General features: G+C 38.4%; 1 protein-coding gene across 4 annotated transcripts in view; it reads left to right on the top strand.

The window, feature by feature from the left end:
* Window positions 1-7,515: 7,515 nt before the first annotated feature.
* TRAF2 (TNF receptor associated factor 2) overlaps window positions 7,516-18,409 on the top strand; it is a 66,619-nt gene continuing 55,725 nt past the window's right edge. For 2 of the 4 annotated variants that reach the window (XM_051976946.1, XM_051976944.1), the window contains exons 1-2: window positions 7,529-7,710; window positions 7,835-7,991. In XM_051976946.1, the coding sequence (XP_051832906.1) occupies window positions 7,571-7,710; window positions 7,835-7,991 (297 nt within the window). In that variant the 5' untranslated portion in view covers window positions 7,529-7,570. Of the gene's footprint in view, window positions 7,711-7,834; window positions 7,992-13,407; window positions 13,573-18,409 lie in introns of those variants that run through there. The other 2 variants (XM_051976947.1, XM_051976945.1) reach the window with 2 other exon arrangements.

Genomic DNA, 18,409 nt, shown 5'->3' with positions numbered 1-18,409 from the left:
AACTTGCAATGTCCGTGGAGACTCTATCTACTCCTTATTACATTAGAAAGTTTGGGAAATTTTTCTTTGGGTGAAATTTAAGACTCTCTCTCTCTCTTTCCTTCTCTTTTGTTTGAGCTGAGTTATCTTGCTCCTATTGGGAGTGTTAATTTTTGGGGTATTGTCTGGAATGGAATGGAAAAAAAATTTCTCTGGTTTCTTTTTTTTCTATCAACTTGGATAAATTTTTTTCTTTGCTATTGGCTATATATGTGTTCATTGTAAAACTGGCATTGGTGGGAAAGGTTTCAAAGCTAGGATATAAAGTTTGGCCTCCTCTTCCTCCATTAGGAAAGAGTGATTAGTAATTTAGCTTTAACTCCTAAACTAACAATATCTTAGGGGAAGAAGTAGATAAAATTTTGTCCCAGTACTCCTTGGCTTAAGAGAGCAGAGTAGGCAGCCTTTGGTCCCAACCCCCTGCTTACCTTCTTGGAAGGATTTAAAGTCTCTATTGGAGTAAGTAGGAAGGAAATGTTAAGTGTCTAATCTTGCCTTTCCTGAAGCCACATCCAACACTCCTTGCTAAATTATTAAATAAATATTGCTATTATTAATATTCACTAAATTTATATCTAGAACTCAGGGGTTCTGATTGTTCTCCTTCCTTTCCCCCCTTATTTTATATGCCTTATCCAAGATGATTCCGTTTCTTCATCAAGGGTGTCAAGAAGTATCTGTATAATCTGCTTCGTATAAAGTCCAGCAAGACTGTGTCACACATACCTGGGAAGAAGGGGAGAGAAAAAGGAGCCATCTACATCCAACCTTTTGAAGACCAGAAACTGGCTCAACTCACATATTCATAGGACCTAAAGCTTAAAGCTGGGAGGGTTTTTAGGGATCACCTACTCCAACCCCTCATTTTACAGAGAGGAAAGTTGAAGCACAAAGAGAGTTATACGGCGTGTTCTGGGACACACAACTAGTGAGTAACCAAGGTAGGATTGAAAGCTAGGTTTTCTGGTTCCAAACCCAAACATCAGTCCTCATTCTCATCCCAGCCCTGCTCAACCCAGTAGCATTATTTAGTCAACACAGGTAGTTCTTCATGGGCTGTTAAAAGTAATGATACAGACCAAGTAGGGAGTTCACCAGAGATGGCAAAGTGCAAGGAAGAACAAAGTTCAAGAAAGGTAACAACATTCACAAAACAACAAGAAAATTAATAATAGAATAATAAAAGCTAAGTGACACTGTGGAACCAGGAGGAGCAGAGTTCAAATTCAGCCTCAGACACTTACTGGCTGTGTGACCTTAAGTAAGCCACTTAAGCTCTGTCTATCTCAGTTTCCTCATCTGTAAAATAGGGGTAATAATAGCACCTACCTCCAGGGGTGGCTATGAGGATCAAATGAAATAAATTGCTCAGCATAGTGTCTGTCATATAGTATGTGCTATATATAAAATGTTAGTTTGGGTTTTTTTTTTAAGTGACAACAATTAATAGAATTCAGATCTTCTGACTCCCTGTATAGTATGACTCTTGTCTACACAATAGTGCCTCCTAATCCAAGGACTTGAAAGCATCAATAACACAGGGGGGAAATCCTATCCCCAATCTCAGTGCTAATAGCCAATCAGAGCCAACTCATCCTTCCCCCCAGTACAAACACACCACTAGCCCAGTGTACCCAACTCTGGTATTTGTCAGCGGAAGCACCCAACAATTTTTTATTAATTTCGCTCTATTTCATAGCAACTTGTGTTCATTGTGGAAAGAGATCGGTTCCTGGAGACTCACAGGCCAAGTGGCTTGTCCAGGGACACACAGCTAGTGTCTGTGGCCAGACCGGAGCTCCGGTCTTCCTGCCTTCAGACCCGGGCCAACGAGATGCCTCGGCTTGGTATGGATGTAACAGCCTGTCCTTTAATCTCTCTGGATCTCCACTTCTTTGTCTAAAGAAAGAGGAATTAATCCTAGGGGGTGAGTTCTTTGGAGCCTCCCGGGTCTGAGTTCTGTGAGAACAGGATACTAGTTTACTGTCCCAAACCCTCAACTCCTCTTCCCGTGGCAGGGTCCTGGGAGAACCGCCATTCATTCAGCTGAGAGAAGGTTCATACTAGGTCCACAGGTTTTGGTAGCCTTCACGTATTGGGACTGCTCTAGGCCCTGTGTCATCAGGGGAACAAGCATTCAACTGGGTGGCTGTCAGATCCTTGCACTACTGAGAAAGCGTTTACTTTGAGTATTCCGAAAATCTTTTAAGTCCCTATTGCGCTCCAAAAAGTAAAGCTGTCTTTTGTCCAGCAGATGGCAATAACATCCTCTAATTAACTGTTGCAGTAATAATCTAGATAATAATGAATCATGTAAACCAGGAGTGTCAAGACACTCAAATGAGACAAGGGATGTAAAGCACTCTGCAAACCTTCAAGTTGTATGTAAGTGCCTATTATCATTATCTCTAGTATTTTTGTTGCAGTCGAGTCTGGCGAAGTTAACATGAGGGGTTTATGTCATATTTGGGGGGTTTTCTTGGCAAAGATACTGGAGTGTGTTGCCATTTCTTTCTCCAACTATTTAACAGTGAGGCACTAGGGTTTAAGTGACTTGCCCAAGGTCACACAGTTAGGAAGTGTCTAAGACCAGATTTGAACTCATGAGGAAGTCTTCCTGACTCTAGGCCCAATGAAGGCATCTCTGGAAATAGTGGGAATAGAAGTAGTGGAGGCAGAGAAGGAAAAGGGAGGACAAAAAGGAAGAGGAGGAGGGAGGAAGAAGAGGAGGAGAATGAGCAAGAGGAGCAGGAAGAGGAGGGGGAAGAAGAGGAGGGAGAAAAGGAGAAAAATAATAGGAATATAAATAATATTAGTTGTATGGCAGTGGTGATAGAGTAGTCATCATCTGGCCTCCAATGTGGTGATAACTTAATTCCCTGAGTCTTTAAAGTCACTCCTCCTGAGCTGAAGCAATAAATATATGTTTGAACTTTGAAGTTTAATCTGTACCATTAACACTTTAAGTCTATCCAATTGACAAAACAAGTGCCAATTTATGAGGTGTAAGTCCTCACACTGAAAACTTAATTTCTGGTAACCAAACCAGTTAGAATTGGCTCTAGCACATCCCTGAACAGAAGTCCACAATATCAACATATTAATTCACTACATTTCTGTAAATTAATTAAGAGGAACTGGGCAATTCTTGCAAGTGGAGACCCTAAGGCATTAGAAAGTGAAACATTTGCCTAAAATCTCATAATTACAATGTTAAATTCTAGAAGTTGAACCCAGTTTTCTTCTGGAAGGAGAAGAGATTGTGATAGCTTATTTTCCTCAAAGACCACTTGCAGGTAGCAGAGTATCTTATAAAGCACTACAATCTACTTCAAATATCAAAATTCATTAAAAAGCAATTTCAGTTGGAAACCAGAATACATTGCATGTTTTATTTCATAATACTGCTTCCTTCATTGGGTTTGATTTAGGCTAACATTCAAGTTAATTTGTATTTTCTGTATATACACTTACTGGCAATGAATAGAGGTATTTTAAGCGGGGAAGAGAAGTCAGGCCAGAATTTAAAAATTGCCATGGATATGCACAAGTTTGAGAACATGTTCATATTCAACTAATCAGATCTTTGCTTTTGTCTTTGAACTATGCTGTGCATGAGCATACTTGTATATTTGTGCTTCTATCTGTGGCTTTAAAGTCGGGTAAACTACCCTCTGGTGTTATTTTTGGAGGGGGATTTCTGGGCCCCAAATATGGTGATAGGTCTTTATAGAAATGTTACTGTCAGATGACTTTGGAGTGATTATGAAACTAGCCTCTTTCTGAAATCCCAGACATATCATAAAGCTAGTCTTCAAAAAAACCCCAAAAACTTTTTTGAGGAACAATTTGGTTTATAAAATACAATAATATATTATGGACTTAGAGCCTTACTTTTCTCCAGATTCTATTTGAATCATTTCTTCCTTGTCCACGGGTAAATGATGTCTTTGTTTAGACCCAGAAAATTAACACTGTCCTCTCTGGCTCTATACATGCATTATTAATAGCTAACACTGTCATGAAATCCTGAATTCTAAGATCTACAAGGTATGTGCAGGAAGTGTCATCATTGATTTCTTGGATTCTAATTGGGCTTCGATCTACTACCTTTTACCTAGTGTCAAAGGTAAAACCATAATTAGGGAAGGGGGAATTGAGGCTTCATAAGGAGAACACAAAATTTAGAGAGCACTAACAATGGGTACAGTCCTTCCAGGTAAAAATGAGAGAGTTTAACACCTTGTTAGCAAGAAGCTAATTACTAGGAAACTACCAGATGGACATCTAGGTGGTACAGTGCTAGAACATGGCCTAGAATCAAAATGTACTTGAGTTCAAATCCTGTCTCAGACACTTACTGAGCTGTGTAACTCTAAGCAAGTCACTTAACCCTGTTTGCCTCAGTTTCCTCATCTGTAAAGTGATCTGGAGAAAGAAATGGTAAACTATCCCAGTATCTGCCCAAAAAACCCCAGACAAGGTTACGAAGAGTTGACTTGGGTGAAAACAACTAAATGAACAACCCAGCAGTAAGCTTCTCTTGATCTCCTCTGTTCTCTCCTCCCTTCAAGGTGGCATAATAGTGCCCTGGAAAGGCCTATCTTTCTTTCCTCATATGAAGACACAAATCATGCTGTTCTTCCTCTATTCTCCCCATCTCAAGTCAATCCCGGTTTGTCTTCCAGGCCGTCAATGACTTGTGATCCTTATCTTGATACAAATATTTCTCTTCATGGCTTTGATCAAAGGGACCTTCATGAATGTCCCACATAAAATGCTCATTTATGTCATGAGGCAGATGTCATCTCATTCCAGGAATCTAAGCCTTATTACTGAAGTCTAGGGTATAGGACTAGGGAGGATCTGACTTGCAAGAAAATATCTCTCCTCTCTCTCTCTTCTCTCTCTCTCTCTGTCTGTCTCTCTCTCTGTCTCTGTCTCTCTCTGTCTCTGCATCTCTCTCTCTGTCTCTATCTCCCTCCCTCCCTCCTTCTCTCTCTCTCTATCATTGTCTCCCTCCCTCCTTCTTCCCTCGCCCAGTGTGTCTCTCTCCTTCCCTCTTTCTCCCTCCCTCCCTCCCTCTCTGTCTTTCTCTCTCCCTCTTTCCTTCTTTCTCTCTATCTCTGTCTTTCTCTCTCTCTTCCTCCTTCCCTCCTTCCTTCTCTCTCTCTCTGTCTGCCTCCCTCCCTTCTTCCCTTCCTCCCTCCTTACCTCCCTCCTCTCTCTTTCTCTTTCTCTCCTTCCTTCCCTCTCTCTCTCTTTTTGTATCTTTCTTTCCCTCATCCTTCCTCCTCCTCCCTCCCTTTGTCTCTCCTTCCTTTCCTCTCCCTTCCTCACTCCCTCTCTCTTCTCTCTCTCTCTCTCTCTCTCTCTCTCTCTCTCTCTCTCTCTCTCTCTCTCTCTCCTTCTTTCTCTTTCTGTCTTTCCCTCCCCCCCACCCCCCTCCAGTAGTTGATACTATTAGATATAATGGAAGTCTAGCATAACAAAAGAATCCCTCAGGTAGCATTTTGCCATGTAGGAGCCTATTTTCAGCAGACTAATGATAATAAAGAATGGAAATGACTTGGAAAGATTGTAGAGTACTCTGTAGCTAATTCTGATTGGCCAACCAGGTGATAAAGAAGTGGCTCTTTGGCTGTGGAGATATTCAAAAAGACTGCCAGGCTGTCACAGCCTCTTTGTCTTTATTCTTTTAAGAATCTCATTGACTAACTTTGCTCTCAGTGATAGATAAAGGCAATAGAACCTATGGCCTTGTGAGGAAGATCTAGATGTGACTAAAATATCCTCAAGTTTCTGTTTTTTCCTCAACCAATGAAACATTGAGATATGAAGAAAATAGAACCTCTCCCTGTGCATGCATCATTCTAGTCTGGTTTTGCAGTCAGTGAAACACTGATGTCCTGAGGGGAAAGGTATAATCTTCTGAATACTAGCCTAGTTGAAACAAGAATTCATGCGGCAGTAATGCTGAACTTATTTATGAACTTGGTGGGAGCTATGCTATGTAGAAGGGGCAGCTGAGGGGTACAGGAGATAGACTGCCAGAATCATCTTCCTAAATTCAAATCTGTCTTCAGACACTTTTACCGGTTATGTGATCCTGGGCAATCACTCAGCCTATTTGCTTCAGTTTCTTCTCAGTAAAATGAGCTAGAGAAGGAAATGGCAAATTATTTCAGTATCTCTGCCAAAAAATCAAACAAACCCAAATAGGGTCACAAAATGACTAAACATTAATAACAAATGTTTTATAGAAATTGAGCTAGGTCAAATCCATTCTTCTTAGATATTGAAATGGTATATAGAAGAGTTTATAGCCTTAAGATATCAGGGAAAATATTTATACATTATTCAGTTTGAGCTTCAGGCGTTAAATGGAACAGAGATGGTACCATAGACACCTAAATGGAAGCAACATAAGCAAGGGTTTAAGTCAATGGCAATAGAGAAGATATATTTCAGTCTCTTAAGGCATTTTCTCTAGAATTCTGAGGGAGAGAAATAGTTTCCTGGTCCCATTTGAGTAGACCAAAGTATTTACACTATTTTTTGTAGGGGTCTCCATATATAATAGCGTTTCTATAAGGCACATAATTCTCTGAAAAACAGGTTTTTTAGAGTCCTCCACATGGAGAAAAGCCAAATAAGAAACTCTATGCATGCACAGACCTTTGCCTATCATTACACATACCTTGGACCTCATTTGATTTTTTTTTTTTTTTGGATAAGTATTTCTGATGATTGGTCCTTGTAGATCTCTCACTATTTATTTTTCTAGTATCTCCCTAAGTGATGTCATCTTCTAGATGGGGAAACAACCCTTGGAAACCTGTCATAACAGAATTTTTCTTGTTGTAGGAAACATACTCAGACATCCAGATCTTCAATACAGCATGCTTAAATTAAAAAAAAAAATCATAATATCACATCAATGACTTTCTTTAAAGAGCATGATTGAGAAGGGCTGGAATTAGTGTTTGAAATGTCAATAATTAAGCTACTTATTCTCACTAAACTGCCTCTCAGAGCTTTTTTGATTCACTTCAATATTTTGTTCTTATTTAAAGTTCAAAAAGAGCTGTTTTTCTAAGCCTGTTCAACAAGTGAGACATGCAGTTTATGATTTTCATTTGCTATTCAAAATCTGAAATTTCCCATTCAGGTTTTGGCAAAGCAAGTTTTACTTTCTTTTCCGTTAAAAAAGAGAGGGTGGAGAGAGAGAGAGAGAGAGAGAGAGAGAGAGAGAGAGAGAGAGAGAGAGAGAGAGAGAGAGAGAAGGAAAAAGGAAGGGAGAGAGAAAGATAACTGAGAATCAGACTGCTCTGGGATTTGTAATGAGTCACCCTCTTTTTTAAGCTGTTAACAGCCCCTCCCAGTGTGCTAAAGTAACATGACGTCAGAATTGAGTGTAGGCTTTTAACTTCTACAAGCCCCAACCACTCCACTGACTTCATAGGCTACTAAGGAGGAAGACAAGGAGTGCTAATTCTGTGGGTGTGTCACAATTCTCTCCAGAGTTAGCATGGACCTTGATTCTGGGCTCCTAGGTCATCTTCCCAACTCTGCTGCCAATCTCTTGCGTGATCTTGGTGGAGTCACTGCTCCCCTCTGTTCCTCAGTTTCTCCGTCTGTAACAATGGGGAGATTATTTTTCAACAACAGGTAACATATGGAATTGTAACCTATTTCTTTGATGGCTAATGATCTATTCGGTGTTTCAAAATTGGCTAGTAGAAGTTTTTAAAGTTTGAGTATATTGGCTTATTATTTCTTTTCTTCTCCTCAGAACATTTCCCTCGGGTGAGCAGAGACAGCCTGATACTCCCTGGAGCCTGATATCAATGGGACATGGACAAAAGGCAGCAAAAGTTTCTCTGACTACTGGACAAGACCCTGAACAGGTAGTCTCTGATACTGGACCTGTCAGTCCAGTTCTGGATCAGGTAGGCACTACTTGGGTAGTAACAGAAAAAATATTCTTTTATTCAAAGGGACCCCTAACTAGTTAAGGCTGTGGAGTTGCCCTTTGGATGACAACGATAGTAAAATTGGAGATAAGAATTTCCAGGACTGTGTAACTGGCTGCTTCTTCCGAGAATGAATGTATGTGATCTAAATGAGGGAAACCCCTAGATTCATTTCAAGGTTAAAAAGCTGGGAGATCCCCTACCTGTATAACTTTTCTGAGAGTGTGAAGGGTGGTTTGGTTTGCTCTGAAATGTAGAGCTATGGGACGAAGATAAAATGTCTCAAGGTTTCTAACTTGTGAAACTATTGTCATCAAACCATCTGGTAGTTTTGCGCCTAATTCTGTAAAAGAATATATTTGTAGTGTTTTATTAAAAGAAATAATTTTGTCCAGCCCTTTTATAATTTTATTCTTATTTCTCCCCATACATACTTTATCTTATGGAAAGGAAATATTTTTATATTAAACAATTTAATCATCCTTACATTCTGAGAGAACTCTTTTTTTTTTTTTTATTGTGGAAGACAATGAGGTAGAAAGTAAAAAAAATTATTATTTTGGTTGATCAATTAGAGCAGTGGATAAAAAAATTCCTTTGGCAGTAAAGATATTGGTGAACTGGACAAGGATGGAGGTCAATTTTTGAAAAGGCTAAGTTTAATCAGTAAGGGGAAGAGAAAAGAGATAAAAGAAGCTAGAAGTTTCTGCCAGAAAGAAGGAGGCTCATATTAGATGCTGGAAATTAATCTTGGGTCTCTATATCAAGTATAGATTCAGAATGGATATGCATTAAAGAAGAAAAAGCCAACCATTGAGACAATCTATGACAGGAACATCCAGAGTTCAGTGCTATAGGGGAAAGCATAGTTTATCCAAGCCAAGCCGTTAATCATGAATGTTGCAATGGCATATGCTGGTATTTGTACTGAGAAATATGGAATTGCACAGTATCAACTGTGTAGTGTGTAATAAGCAGTGTAATAAGAGTGGGATCAAATACATAGAAAATAGTATAAAACAGCTAAGATATATGTAAGTAGCACTTTAAAACTTGTAAGGTACTTTATATACATTATAGTATTGTGGAGGGGATTTGAATACAGCTATTTTCTAACTTCAAGTTCAACTAATGTTATTTTTGAGTATTCAAAAAATAACTTGAAGAAACTTTTTCTAACCAATCACTAAGTACTAGACAAGGTACAAAACACTTTACAAAATATTATCTCATTTGATTCTCAAGAGCTTTGGGAGATAGATGTTCTTAATATGCTCCTTTTACAATTGAGAAAACTGAGGAAGAGATTAAATGATTTGCCCAGAGTCACAAAGCTAGTAAGAGTCTAAGGCCAAAATTGAACATGGGTCTTCCTGATTCCAGACCCAGAGTTCTATTCACTGAACCAACTAGTTGTCTCTTTAGGGAACATCATTCCCTTCATTATTTCTGATTTTACTGTTCTTTTGAAATTATTGCATAAAATATCCCTCACTGGAGATGAAAGGAGAAGAAAGAGGAAAATTAATTTAAAGAAAAATTTTAAATAAATTCAATTCTTTTCTTTTAAGAATATAGGATTATTTTTTTAAAAAGTATTAGGCTTAATTTGTCAAATAATTTTGATAGGAAATTTTACAAAATGATTTAGTTACTAAAACAATGGATTGTATGTAAATGATACTTCTGAAGTGTTTTTAAAATCTTTATTTTCTTTAAGAACAGGGACTGGAACTTTGATTTCATTGGTACAGGGAACTCCCCTATGGAGTTCCTTTTACCAAGGTAGGTAAGTCAGCAATCTGCTTCTCTGTAATTTATAGGTTGAGAGAGCTGCCTAGAGTCTCTAGAGATAAAGTATTTTGGGTTTTTTTCAGGTTGATTTTAATTTTTTTAATAATAACTTTTTAGTTTTCAAAATAATCCAAACATAGTGTTCAACATTCACTCTTGCAAAACCTTGTTTTCCATATTTTTGTCCCTCCCTCCCTTTTCCTCCCTTTTCTTCCTTTCTTCCCTAGACAGCAACTAATGCAATATTAGTTAAACATGTACAATTCTTCTGAACATATTTCTACATTTATCATGTTGCACGAGAAAAATCAGATCAAAAAGAAAAAAAAAAACGAGAGGGAAAAAACCCAACTAAACTACAATAACAAAAAAAGGTGAAAATACTATGTTGCAATCCATCTTCAGATCCAATAGTCCTCTCTCTGAACACAGATGGCTCTCTCCATCACAAGTCTATTGTAACTGGCCTGAATAACCTCATTGCTGAAAAGGGCTAAGTTCATCACATTATCTTGTTGCTGTTGTGTACAATATTCTTTTGGTTCTACTCACTTCACTTAGCATCAGTTCATGTAAGTCTTTCTAGGCTTTTCTGAAATCATCCTGCTGATTGTTTCTTACAGAATAATAATATTCCATTACATTTATATTCCATAATTTATTCAGTCATTCCCCAAATGATGGGCATCCACTCAGTTTCTATTTATTTCTTTGCCACAATAAAAAGGGCTGCTACAAATATTTTTGCACATGTGGGTCCTTTTCCCTTTTTTATGATCTCTTTGGAATACATACCCAGTAGAGACACTGTTGGATCAAAGGGTGTGCATAGTTTGAAAGCCTTTTGAGGAGATAAAGTGATTTGTCCCCGATAATGCTAAGAAGCTAGATTTGATCTCAGGCCTCCCTAGTTCTGCCTTTATCTCGCAATCTATTAGACTATGTTGACTTTTCTTTAAAAGATAATGAATTCAACAAATAACCTTGTTAGAAGAGACCTCAGAGATTATCCTGTCCTACCCACTCATTTTACAAATGTTAAAACTTTAGTCTAAAGACATTATCTATGTCACTTGCTTATGGTCACACAATAGTGTCTGAGTCATTTATCTTAAAATATACCAGTGCCTTTTCCCTGTCCCTTCTTAAAAGCAAATTTCAGTAGTTTATTCAAAATTATTCAAATTTTTAAAAGGGGGTGGAAGTGGTTGGGTCTGCAATTTTACTGTAATTCCTTAGAAATTGAATGACATAAGGTTGAACAACTTCCTCATAGTCTAGTCTACACAGGCTTTCTATTGTCTAATAGTGTATTAACATTATTTGGGGTTGTCTTGTCTTTGAAATTCTGTAGTACAGCAGAAGATGCTTGATGGTTAAGTTATCTATTTGGTTTAAAGTCTTGGGGAAGAATCTTTGACTATTTCCAATCATTGATTATGGAAAAAAATGTCTATTTTAAAGCCTCCTTTTTCAGATATGTCTAATTTAATTATAACTATAACTGAGACCTGTCTTCATTAGCAATCCAAAAGGTCTTGATTTGTTGTAGAAACGGCATAGTCTTAGAGAAATTTCTGCTCTAAGTAAAATGTATCTAAGGATAATTTTAACTCTTTATTATTTAGGGTTCTTGGTTTGGATCATTTTAACTAATTATGTAATATCCTTATAGCCATCTAGAATCAAAGAATGCTAAAATTGAATGGGAATTTAGGGATCAAACTACAACTGCTTCATTTTAACTTTCATATCTATTGATGTAATTTTATTCTCATAACAACTCTGTTAAGAGGAAGTAAAGGTGTTGACAAGAATAGGGTTCAAATGCTACCCCCAAGACACATATTAGTTGTAAGGCCATAGGCCAATCACTCAAACTCTCATGATGTTCCAGCAACTATGTAACACTAAATTTCAAGGAAATTTCTTTGCTGAAACGCCTTGGTTTTTCTATATGAGGAACTGCTTTTCTTGATGAAATTGTGAGTCCAGATTTCCTCTTTCTCTTTCCACCTGTCTCCCTACAGGAAAAAATCCCACCAATTCCATGAAGTAGATACTCTCATTAAACAAAGGAGGCAAATGAGAGAATACAGGTCACCTAAGCAGTTAGTGGAACCCCAGGTTTAAGAATCCCAGAACTCCAGATTCCTAGCTTTTTCCTATTTAAATTAGACAATTCAGCTTTAGGTCTAGCTATTTCTTCCAGATATGTTTTTTGCTTTCTAGTACCTTGATATCAGGCACTGGTCTTTTATATAGATCTATACTAGAGGAGCTCTTAACTGGTTAAGCTTTCAAATAATTTAGAGATTCCTTATAGCATAACATTCTTTGGAAGGTGCCAGAATATTCATGGTAAAGGAACATTAGCTTAAGATATTTATGTTTAATTTCTTCTGTATTGTTTCAGAATATTAGAATCTTAATCTCAAAAACTGATACATTTAGCTAGGTGCAGAATTAGGGGAATCCACTTTAAAGAGATGATTTTGAAAATTTGTCAAATTCAGGGTATTTTTTGGGCAAAGTTTCACTGTCCCTCATTTTTATTCCTTTCAAGAACTTTCTGATATAAAACATTCTATTATAGTACTTATTGTTGCTATCCTTTGAGGAGAATTATGTGAAATATGTAGAATGATTATTTGGATTTGAGGTTACCTGCTTCTGGTTTTTGGATACAGTCGCTTATTTCACACCAACATGTTCTGGGGGCAAGGAGTGATGTTTTTAAGCTAATTAGTTTTAATGTAAGATCCTGATGGCCAGGAAGACACGTCATCAGTTAAAAATTCAGGCAGAGGCCTCAGGATCCCCATCTCAATTCAACATTTATTAAGCAACTACTGGATGCCCTGCACTGGGGAAAGAAAGTTGTTGTTTTAAAGCAGACCTTGCTTATAAGCAGTTTACAATTTAATGGAAAAAATAATAATTGATAGAAGGGAGAAGATATTAAGGGAAAATGTGAGATCTGAAAAAAAATTTCAAATTCCAGTATTATTTTCAGTAAGGCTGGGATGGTATTATCAAATTTCTTCCAGCTTGGTAAGACTAAAGAGAAAGTGATGTCCTTGACCCTGAAGTCTGGGGAGGGGTGGGCCCACTTATGAATTTTATGCAAAGGCCCTGCCCCATATCAATGGGGCACCTGTGTATATTATCCATAGTATCTCACTATTTCAAGGAAAAGAAGGGGTGCATTTTTCTTCATTTTTCCCTAGGGTCCAAGATTCGCCTTTGCAATTACACCGTTTGCTTTCAATTTGGTGGAAAAATGCTAATTCTTTAAAGACTAAGTAATTGAGATATGAAGGATTTCCAGCTCGGGATAGCCAAACAAGGCAGAACCTCTCAGCTAAACTCGGACTACTCAAGGGGAGTTATTCCTGTAAGCCACAGACAAGCCCCACAGGGAGCCTCCCTCATACCTCCCCACCCCGGGGGGTGAGAGGACCCCCAACCGAGCTCGGAAAAGGCGGGAGGCCGACTTAAGTAATAACGGTCGCCACCTAGCCAGCCAATGAGCGGTGGCTGCGGCTCTCCATTTCCCCCCCGCCCCTCGCTCCGTTCTTCCCTGGCTTTCCCCCACCCCCAGCTCTGTTCTTCTCCGAGGGTCCCCCCTATCGCCGCCGCTGCCGCCTCTTGGGCCCTCCTCCTGCCTGTCAGTCACTGCCCCGGGAGTAGGGGGGTGGGGCCGGCGGCGGCGGCTGCGGCGGCGACTCAGGCTCCAGTTCCGGGGCGATCGGCCGTTGGGGTGAGTTGTAGGCGGTTTGGGGCCGCTTGAAGCCTGGAGCGGGAGGGGAGATGGGGAAAGCGTTGCGTTTAGCCTGGTCTAGCCGGCCCGAACCGAGGGAAGCGGCAATGGCCGTAGCTAGCCCTGGAGGGAGCAGACGGGTTGAGAGCTGGGGGCCCGATCTCTTGCGTCCCCTCCTCAGGCGTCCGAGGAAGGGAGTGGGGGAACTCTCTGGGCCCTTCGGGAAGGGTCCTCCGGTTCCCCGATCCCCTCTTTCCCACCTTTCCTTGGGGCAGGTCGGCCTGGGCCGGGGCACGCTCCTCGGCCTTGGCCTTCTCTGCTCGCGCCGCCCAGGCGGACCCTCACCCTCGCGGATATTGGGCCGGGGTTGGGAAAGGTATGGGGAGGCCAGTGGGGGGGTAGGGAGGTGGGGGGAAACCGAGATTTCCAAACTCTGTTTTGCCCTTATTTGCATCGAGTCCTGGAGAGAGGAAGTCGGCGGGGGGGTGGGGGTGGGGAAGGACCTGGTGGAGGGGAATTTCCAGTTCTTCCCCAGGATCGGGGCTTGACAGGAAGCGCTTCGCTAGGAGCCCTTGACATGTTTCTCTGCGGAGGAGAGGAGCTCTGCAAATGGGGGAAGGCCCCTGGGGCCCCTCTCCCGGGTCCCTACCCCACCCCGGAGGGACTTTACCCTGGGAATCGTCCTGAAACTGAAAGCCAGCTTTTTGTTTTTGTGATTGTTTTATCTGTGTAGTCCATGAATGGATTTCCTGGTGTCATTTGGCTCACATCCTTCTTGAAGTGTTCCAAAGATTCCTGACATATGTATGCATGCATACCTTTTCTGGGGACAGGCCTGAAGTGTTCTGTTTGCCTAAAAGAGCTACAGATTCTTTTTAAGTCCTTACTTTTTATAGTGATGGGGTTCAGGATAGGGCAAAAGAAACCCCAACTATTAGAATTCACATTGGTGCTTTTATAAAGAACTTATCTCTCTTGATTCTCACCATGATCCTATGGCATAAGTACTACATGGAATATTTTTACTGTTTTGCGAGTATACTTGATCAGCTATAGTTAATGTATGGCATAAGACTTTATACCCAGGCTTCAGACTCCTTTGTCTTTAATGATCTTTAAGATTATATTCTAGCTTCCTTTAGGACCCAGTAATAGTTTTTATTATTTTACAGATAATGAAACGAGACTCCCAGAAACTACTTTTAAGTTACTGCTTAAGTTCATAAAACACTATAGTTACTGTGTGGCAGGATCAAGATTTTATGCCCAGTCTTCAGACTCCTAGCTCACTGTTCTTTAAGAGCATGTTCTGTTTCTTTTAGGGTGATTCAGATTCACCTGTATTTGATGGCCAAAGAATGTATTACTATCCCTAGCCAGCTTCATCTTAGTGGGTCACCAGTCAAAAGTGTGATGTCATCACTGTTGGAAAAACAGTTCAAAATGTTTTTGGTTTTGTTTTTTTTTTTTCTGTTTTCAGTGAAGTGGCAACTTTTTAGATCAGGGACAAGCACACTTTGTCGTTTACTAGGGCTTAAAGCCTTGATAGCAAGGCATGAAAGTCTGATTAGAATGAAATTAGGCTTTCCTTATTTGGAACCTTTGATCTGGTTTCTAGTCTCATCCATGCATTACACAAGTTGTATCATTTTGAGCAAACTGTTTCATCAGTAGATATCCATTCTGTCACATAGTAGACCAAACACTGGATTAGGTATTTGGATTCAAATCATAGCTTTTCCACTAAATAAAAATGCAATTTGGGACAAATCACTTTAACTATTTGGGCCCCAGTGTTTTTATCTGTAAAATGGGGGAAAGAGGTAGATTAGATCTACTGTCAGGATTTTTGGAAGTTTAAAAAGGCAAATTTTAGTTTTGTTATAAAGAAAAAACTTTCTAACAAGGCTATTCCAGAGTGCAATGGGTTTTTTTGGGGGAGTTAATCAGTTCCCCTTTCCTGGAAGTCTTCATTACATAGCCTGATTAACTACTTTCCAGGGTATAGTTGCAGTCATTCTTTTTTGGATATGGGTTAGACCATAGTCAAACTTTTGAAGTCTTTTACAACTCTGAAATTTGTAATTCTTTGCTTTTTCCTTCAACTTCCTCTTTTAAAAAGTTTCCATGAATCCCCAACACTGAGTCAAAGTACTCTGGGGAATATAGAAATATAAGATATAATACTGCCTTTTGAGAAACTTGTATTCTACTAGGAGATAAAAAATAAGCCAATGGAAAAAAATTTAATAGTTGAATATTAAACTACATTTGATATTGACTGACATTCATATGATCATCTTAGGATGGACTATCTGGACTGGAATAAAGCTTATTAGGACTTAAAGGATAGATAGGGGTTGGACCTTGAAGAATGGGTAGAATTTAGATGATATGTGGTGCAAAAGTGCTACATTTTGAATCTCAGTAAGAGATGGGGAATGGGGAGGGGACTAGTCAGACTAATGGCCATTAAAAGCCCATCCAGCTCTGTAGCTATGGTTTTTTGGTTTGTTTGTTTTTTGTCCTTCCTGGAACAATTTCCTCATCTGTAAAATGAGAGGTTAGATGATTTTTGAGGTTCCTTACTTCTCTAAATCTATAATCTGGTAATAGAAGGATACTTCCAGATTCCTAACACCAAGCTCTGCACTCTATCCACTATGCTACCTATCTATCCTATCAGAGGCAGCTAAATGGCTCAGTGGAACTAGAATCAGGGAGATCTGAGTTCAAATCCATTTACTAGCTGTGTAATCTTGGGCAAGTAATTCAACCTCCTTATGGCTTAGTATTCCCATATGCAAAATGAGGATAATAGCATCTTCATTTCAGATAGTATAAAATGGAGATATTTATAAAGTGCATTGTAAAATTTAAAAGTACTTTTTAAGTGCTATTATCTCACAGCATTATTGTAAGAATAAAATAAACTGTGAAATCAATTTAAGGGGTAAAAATAGTTTATAATTAAAAGATACTGTTTTTCTCTGAGAATGTCATATTTTCAACTCATAAAAAACATATTTTGTAAGTAATTTCAGCACAATAATGCAACCATAATCTATTCTATTTTGTGTGGTCTACTCCATATTTGCTGCATGTCTAAGCAATCTTTATGAAGAGATTGCTGTAAAAATTATTGTTCTCCATGTTACTATGCAAAATTTTAAAAATATATTTTAATACCTTGTTATTTCTTGATATATTCCTTTTTTTCCCCTCTTGGGGTTAAGTGACTTGCCCAGGGTCACAGAGCTAGAAAGTGTTAAGTGTCTGAGACCAGATTTGACTCAGTCCTCCTGACTTAAGGGCTGGTGCTCCATCCATTGTGCCACCTAGCTGCCCCTTAGAGATATTCCTATACTACTCCTTCCTTGATAGCTTTCTCCTGTAAGAAAGAAAAACATTTAAGCAAAACCCAGTGATATAGCACTTGTGTTCCAATTCTGCTTTTGATACACTGTGTGGTTTTAGGCTTGTCATTTTACCTCTCTGAATCTCAGTTTTCCTTATCTGTGAAATGAGGGAACTTCCCAGTTTAGTCTGTTTTTGCTTCTACCTCCATAGTCTTATACCTCTCAAGGGAAAAGAGATATATTTCTTCATTCTTTTTTCACTGTTTTGAGTTCCAATTTAGTGGAAGAATGCTGTTCCTGAAAATTGTGACATTTGAATGATGTTTTGATAAAAATTATAACATAGTTAAATAAGGGACAACCTGATCAGTTTTTGAGAGTGTAAAGAAGCTAGACTTTGGTAGTATAATTGTAAAAATTGTATCTTTTTGCTGTAGTTGATGAAAAGCTCTTTTTAAAATCCCTTTCATATTGTCCTTATAAGATCTAGGTTATTATCAAGTGATATTTTGTGTTATTTAGTGAAGTATTGGACAGCCAATTAGAAAGTTATTGATCATAATATGCAAGACCTGTGTCGATTATGGGCAGAAGTGTGCTGTAGTATATTCCTGGTTCTTGACTCAAATGCCTGATATGAGTTGTATTTGAAAACATATCTTTGTAAAAATTTCTTAGCACTAGAAAGATTGACCTAGGTGGGAAAAAATTGTTTTCATGCTGCAACCAGCATGACGTTATGGATGCTTTTTTTTTTTTTTTATTAATGTTTTCAAAATTTGGTATCTTCAAAATTATTTATAAAAATAATTTTAATAGTGTTTTGCTCATTGAACTGTTTAGTATTCATAAGAATGGATTTTGTGTAATGAAAATAAATTGGATGAATTGAGGTATGTGATAAATGGTAAGCTTCATGAGGGCAGAATCTTTGTCTTTGAATCGTATAATACTTCCTTGAATTAGTATTTATCTGCTCAAAATATTTGTTGAATAAATGAAAGGTGTCTCTCCCTTTAAAATTAAATAATTTTTGGGTTGAACTATATGCAACAGATTAAATGAATATACATTTGCATCTATTAATACTTATAATTTGATTTCAGAGACCTGATATGTCTCTATTTATTCCAGAATAGTTTACACATAAGCAGGTCCTTAATGAATGTTTGTGAATTGAATAGTGCTTCTTTATTCTTTATTTATTCTTGCCCTTTATTCATTTCTGTATGGGGGCATCAATAGATAAAATTAGCACCTACTATATTCCAAGGATTGAAAATACAAGTAAAAGTAATCAAACAATTCTGTTTGCAAGGAACTTTCTAATAATAGCATCCATAATGCTTTTAGATTTGCAAAGCAATTGATGCATATTGTATTTTTTGTCCTGTGACTGTCCTGTGAGCTAAAGACTCCTCATTTTGTAGATGAACAAATTGAAGCACAAAGACATCAAATGACTCTATAGTCACTAA

The sequence above is a fragment of the Antechinus flavipes genome, chromosome 2 (assembly GCF_016432865.1).
Source record: "Antechinus flavipes isolate AdamAnt ecotype Samford, QLD, Australia chromosome 2, AdamAnt_v2, whole genome shotgun sequence".
NCBI lineage: Eukaryota > Metazoa > Chordata > Mammalia > Dasyuromorphia > Dasyuridae > Antechinus > Antechinus flavipes.
This window is presented reverse-complemented; position numbering and strand designations above follow the sequence as displayed.